We start from the raw sequence: 6734 nt of genomic DNA, 5'->3' as shown, positions 1-6734 counted from the left end.
ACTCTTACTTCTTCATCCCACCACTCACTACCCTTTCTAATCAACCCACCTCCCACTCTTCTCATGCCACAAGCATCTTTTGCGCAATCCATCACTGATTCCCTAAATACATCCCATTCCCTCCCCAATCCCCTTACTTCCATTGTTCTCACCTTTTTCCATTCTGTACTCAGTCTCTCCTGGTACTTCCTCACACAAGTCTCCTTCCCAAGCTCACTTACTCTCACCACCCTCTTCACCCCAACATTCACTCTTCTTTTCTGAAAACCCATACAAATCTTCACCTTAGCCTCCACAAGATAATGATGAGACATCCCTCCAGTTGCACCTCTCAGCACATTAACATCCAAAAGTCTCTCTTTCGCGCGCCTGTCAATTAACACGTAATCCAATAACGCTCTCTGGCCATCTCTCCTACTTACATAAGTATACTTATGTATATCTCGCTTTTTAAACCAGGTATTCCCAATCATCAGTCCTTTTTCAGCGCATAAGTCTACAAGCTCTTCACCATTTCCATTTACAACACTGAACACCCCATGTATACCAATTATTCCCTCAACTGCCACATTACTCACCTTTGCATTCAAATCACCCAACACTATAACCCGGTCTCGTGCATCAAAACCACTAACACACTCATTCAGCTGCTCCCAAAACACTTGCCTCTCATGATCTTTCTTCTCATGCCCAGGTGCATATGCACCAATAATCACCCATCTCTCTCCATCAACTTTCAATTTTACCCATATTAATCGAGAATTTACTTTCTTACATTCTATCACATACTTCCACAACTCCTGTTTCAGGAGTACTGCTACTCCTTCCCTTGCTCTTGTCCTCTCACTAACCCCTGACTTTACTCCCAAGACATTCCCAAACCATATATATATATATATACATATGTATATATATATATATATATATATATATATATATATATATATATATATATATATATATATATATATATATATATATATATATATATATATATATATATATATATATATATATATATATATATATATATATATATATATATATATATATATATATATATATATATATATATATATATATATATATATTTTTTTTTTTTTTTTTCATACTATTCGCTATTTCCCGCGATAGCGAGGTAGCGTTAAGAACAGAGGACTGGGCCTTTGAGGGAATATCCTCACCTGGACCTCTTCTCTGTTCCTTCTTTTGGAAAATTAAAAAAAAAAAAAAAAGCAAAAAAAAAAACGAGAGGGGAGGATTTCCAGCCCCCCGCTCCCTTCCCTTTTAGTCGCCTTCTACGACACGCAGGGAATACGTGGGAAGTATTCTTTCTCCCCTATCCCCAGGGAATATATTAAGCATATATATATATATATATATATATATATATATATATATATATATATATATATATATATATATATATATATATATATATATAACAAAGATGAGCAAAGAAAGACTGACTAAGAGGATCTTAATATTAAAAGTAGATGAAACAAATGGGAATAGGGAGACCTAGAAGGAGATGAAAGGAATGACTGAAGGAGGCTTTGGGGTACTGGGGCCTAAACATTCAGGAAAATGAAGGGCATGCATAGGATAGAATGAACTGGATTCATGTGAAATATAGGATCAACAAGATGGTAATGGACTGATCCAGAGCATATGAAGCAATCTAAAAGACCTGGTTGTGGATGGTAAGTGCTGGTTTCAGTAAATCATACTTGACAGCTGGAGAGTGGAGATGTGTAAGTGAGGCCAGTATTATCACATTCCTGATGTTTCCTATACAAAGTTGGAAAAAGCTATTACATATGAAAAAAAAAATCTAAAATGTTATTATCTACTAAAAAACTCTTTACATTTGTATGTTGTTATTAAGGTACTGAATGGTAGAAGAAGCTGAATCCCCACAACGACTTGCTTTCTGAGTACTGTGTCCAAGAGCATTAACAAAGATTGATGTTGATCCACGGCGTTTTCGGTCTTCCTCACTAGCAGGTCCAAGATGAGAGGATGAACTTTTACTACTTTCCATTTTCTGATCTTGGTAGTGTGGCACTATCATGTTCAATGCAATATGTTTACTTTCATTTGTGCAGTCTTGTTCACTGTGTGCATCTTGAATGACAGGTCCAGGTGCTACTTCTACTCCTCGACGATGAGACTCACTACCAGTAAATCCAGTGAGTGAGTTGTTGGATGACCGCGATGAAGGCCGTGTGAAGGAAGACGACCGACTGCCTTTATTGGAACATGTAGACCCACTTCGTTCAACTTGATCTCCATCCCTTCCACAATCTAACTTTTCCACTGCTTTATCTATAGCTTTAAACTGCCACACCCAGCGGTAGTTGTACAGGAACTGTCGGTGGTCAAAGCGATGATCATCAGGTGAATATGTCTCAGCATGGTATGCTGGAGTCAAAACAGTCATCTTGTGGCGGTTAACACTGTAGCAACGGAAGAACAGCTTAACTTTCTCTGCAACCTCTTTAGGTGCACATTGATCAGACCAAAGATGAACTAGCTTGCCAAACATGGAGTATGGACCACAACATTCAACTTTTCGAAGCTTTCCATATGTGGACAGTTCATCATATGACATGCCCATGTCTGCTTCATCTGTTTGTACAAAGTGAGCCCTCCTCAAGTGGTTCAAGTTCTGCAGTATATATATGTATATATACATATATATATATATATATATATATATATATATATATATATATATATATATATATATATATATATATATATATATATATATATATATATATATATATATATATATATATATATATATATATATATATATATATATATATATATATATATATATATATATATATATATATATATATATATATATATATATATATGTATATATATATATATATATATATATATATATATATATATATATATATATATATATACATATATGTATATATATATATTTATATTCCATTGGATCTAAGTTAAAGTACCCTACATCTTTCATTGATAAATCCTTTAACTTAGCAAAGAAATCATTTTATAGAGTTGAGCCCAAACCTCCTATTGACACCAAGAATATATCAGTTCTCCCTTTTAATAATAATTTCACTTTGCTTCCGATGTTGCTTAAATCCTTTAATGTAAATGTTGCCTTTAGCAACAATAATACTATAAAGAATATCTTAATCAGGAATTCACCAGAAAATTCCCTTGGTTGCATCTGTAAAGTCCCTTGTGGAAACTGTCATAAATTTTAAGTTGATCAGACTGGTAAGGATCTCTCTGTTAGACTTAAGCAACTTAAATATAGTATAAGAACGGGACAAGAATGAAATGCCTTGTTAAATCATGTTAAAAACTATGATCATTGTATTGACTGGAGTAACGCCATCTCAGTTGTTAACTCTAACTCTATTGCCAAGAGAAATATCATTGAATCTTGTATTACTAAATACACAAAGAATTATAATCCTAATATTAGTGATGGTCTACACAAATTAGATAACTTTATTGTTGATAAGATTTGTAAAATGATAAGTTTATGAACGCTCGTTGTATGTTTTGGACAATCACATGTTTACCAAATGGTGTCCTAGATTCGTCTCTTCGATGTATATCATCTGACATTTATATTTCTCTCTTGTGTCTCCCCTGATGATGTGATTATTACACGAAAGTGCACTTGGGAACTTTTCGTGTTTCATTTTCCCCGTGGACTCATAGGAATATATATATATATATATATATATATATATATATATATATATATATATATATATATATATATATATATATATATATATATATATATATATATATATATATATATATATATATATATATATCTGGGAGTGGATCTAGCAGCGGATGGAACCATGGAAGCGGAAGTGGATCATAGGGTGGGGGAGGGGGCGAAAATTCTGGGGGCCTTGAAGAATGTGTGGAAGTCGAGAACATTATCTCGGAAAGCAAAAATGGGTATGTTTGAAGGAATAGTGGTTCCAACAATGTTGTATGGTTGCGAGGCGTGGGCTATGGATAGAGTTGTGCGCAGGAGGATGGATGTGCTGGAAATGAGATGTTTGAGGACAATGTGTGGTGTGAGGTGGTTTGATCGAGTGAGTAACGTAAGGGTAAGAGAGATGTGTGGAAATAAAAAGAGCGTGGTTGAGAGAGCAGAAGAGGGTGTTTTGAAGTGGTTTGGGCACATGGAGAGGATGAGTGAGGAAAGATTGACCAAGAGGATATATGTGTCGGAGGTGGAGGGAGCAAGGAGAAGAGGGAGACCAAATTGGAGGTGGAAAGATGGAGTGAAAAAGATTTTGTGGGATCGGGGCCTGAACATGCAGGAGGGTGAAAGGAGGGCAAGGAATAGAGTGAATTGGAGCGATGTGGTATACCGAGGTTGAGGTGCTGTCAGTGGATTGAATCAAGGCATGTGAAGCGTCTGGGGTAAACCATGGAAAGCTGTGTAGGTATGTATATTTGCGTGTGTGGACGTATGTATATACATGTGTATGGGGGGGGGGTAGGGCCATTTCTTTCGTCTGTTTCCTTGCGCTACCTCGCAAACGCGGGAGACAGCGAAAAAGTAAAAAAAAAAAAAAAAAAAAATATATATATATATATATATATATATATATATATATATATATATATATATATATATATATATATATATACATATATTCTTTTTTTTTCATACTATTCGCCATTTCCCGCGTAGCGAGGTGATGCAGCGCTGGTGTCTGATTCATGTGAGAAACTGCAGAAGCTGGTGACTGAGTTTGGTAAAGTGTGTGAAAGAAGAAAGTTAAGAGTAAATGTGAATAAGAGCAAGGTTATTAGGTACAGTAAGGTTGAGGGTCAAGTCAATTGGGAGGTAAGTTTGAATGGAAAAAAACTGGAGGAAGTAAAGTGTTTTAGATATCTGGGAGTGGATCTGGCAGCGGATGGAACCATGGAAGCGGAATCGAATCATAGGGTGGGGGAGGGGGCGAAAATCCTGTGAGCCTTGAAGAATGTATGGAAGTCGAGAACAGTATCTCGGAAAGCAGAAATGGGTATGTTTGAAGGAATAGTGGTTCCAACAATGTTGTATGGTTGCGAGGCGTGGGCTATGGATAGAGGTGGGCGCAGGAGGATGGATGTGCTGGAAATGAGATGTTTGAGGACAATATGTGGTGTGAGGTGGTTTGATCGAGTAAGTAATGTAAGGGTAAGAAAGATATGTGGAAATAAAAAGATTTTGGTTGAGAGAGCAGAAGAGGGTGTTTTGAAATGGTTTGGGCACATGGAGAGAATCAGTGAGGAAAGATTGACCAAGAAGATATATGTGTCGGAGGTGGAGGGAACGAGGAGAAGTGGGAGACCAAATTGGAGGTGGAAAGATGGCGTGAAAAAGATTTTGTGTGATCGGGGCCTGAACCTGCAGGAGGGTGAAAGGAGGGCAAGGAATAGAGTGAATTGGATCGATGTGGTATACCGGGGTTGACGTGCTGTCAGTGGATTGAATCAGGGCATGTGAAGCGTCTGGGTTGAACCATGGAAAGCTGTGTAGGTATGTATATTTGCGTGTGTGGACGTATGTATAAACATGTGTATGGGGGTGGGTTGGGCCATTTTCATTCGTCTGTTTCCTTGCGCTACCTCGCAAACGCGGGAGACAGCGACAAAGCAAAAATATATATATATATATATATATATATATATATATATATATATATATATATATATATATATATATATATATATATATATATATATATATATATATACACATATACATATATATACATATATATATATTTATTTATTCATTATATTTATTTTGCTTTGTCGCTGTCTCCCGCGTTTGCGAGGAAGCGGAAGGAAACAGACGAAAGAAATGGCCCAACCCACCCCCATACACAAGTATATACATACACGTCCACACACGCAAATATACATACCTATACATCTCAATATACACATATATATACACACACAGAGACGTACATATATACCCATGCACACAATTCACGCTGTCTGCCTTTATTCATTCCCATCGCCACCCCGCCACACATGGAATACCATCCCCTCCCCCCTCATTTGTGCGAGGTAGCGCTAGGAAAAGACAACAAAGGCCCCATTCGTTGACGCTCAGTCTCTAGCTGTCATGCAATAATGCCCGAAACAACAGCTCCCTTTCAACATCGAGGCCCCACACAACTTACCATGGTTTACCCCTGACGCTTCACATGCCCTGATTCAATCCACTGACAGCACGTCAACCCCGGTATACCACATCGATCCAATTAACTCTATTCCTTGCCCGTCTTTCACCCTCCTGCATGTTCAGGCACCGATTACTCAAAATCTTTTTCACATCATCTTTCCACCTCCAATTTGGTCTCCCACTTCTCCTCGTTCCCTCCACCTCCGACACATATATCCTCTTGGTCAATCTTTCCTCATCCATTCTCTTCATGTGCCCAAACCATTTCAAAACACCCTCTTCTGCTCTCTCAACCACGCTCCTTTTATTTCCACACATAACATCTCATTTCCAGCACATCCACCCTCCTGCGCACAACTCTATCCACAGCCCACGCTTCGGAACCATACAACATTGTTGGAACCACTATTCCTTCAAACATACCCACATTTGCTTTCCGAGATAATGTTCTCGAGTTCCACACATTCTATAAGGCTCCCAGGATCTTCGCCCCCTCCCCCACCCTATGATT

General features: G+C 37.5%; 1 protein-coding gene across 1 annotated transcript; it reads right to left on the bottom strand.

Moving 5' to 3' along the window:
- Positions 1-1410: 1410 nt before the first annotated feature.
- Positions 1411-2635, bottom strand: LOC139748477 (uncharacterized). Its single transcript, XM_071661558.1, has one exon. It carries the CDS (start codon positions 2618-2620, stop codon positions 1865-1867), a length of 756 nt encoding a protein of 251 aa, XP_071517659.1. The 5' UTR covers positions 2621-2635; the 3' UTR covers positions 1411-1864.
- Between the last annotated feature and the right edge of the window lie 4099 nt (positions 2636-6734).

This window comes from Panulirus ornatus, unplaced genomic scaffold (assembly GCF_036320965.1).
Source record: "Panulirus ornatus isolate Po-2019 unplaced genomic scaffold, ASM3632096v1 CTG_4561_pilon, whole genome shotgun sequence".
In the NCBI taxonomy this organism is placed as follows: Eukaryota; Metazoa; Arthropoda; class Malacostraca; order Decapoda; family Palinuridae; genus Panulirus; species Panulirus ornatus.
Note: the sequence above shows the minus strand (reverse complement) of the source record. Positions and strands in the feature narration are given on the sequence as shown.

Coding starts and splice junctions, on each gene's coding strand:
- LOC139748477 (XM_071661558.1), bottom strand. CDS start 2,620: ATGGGCATGTCATATGATGAACTGTCCACATATGGAAAGCTTCGAAAA.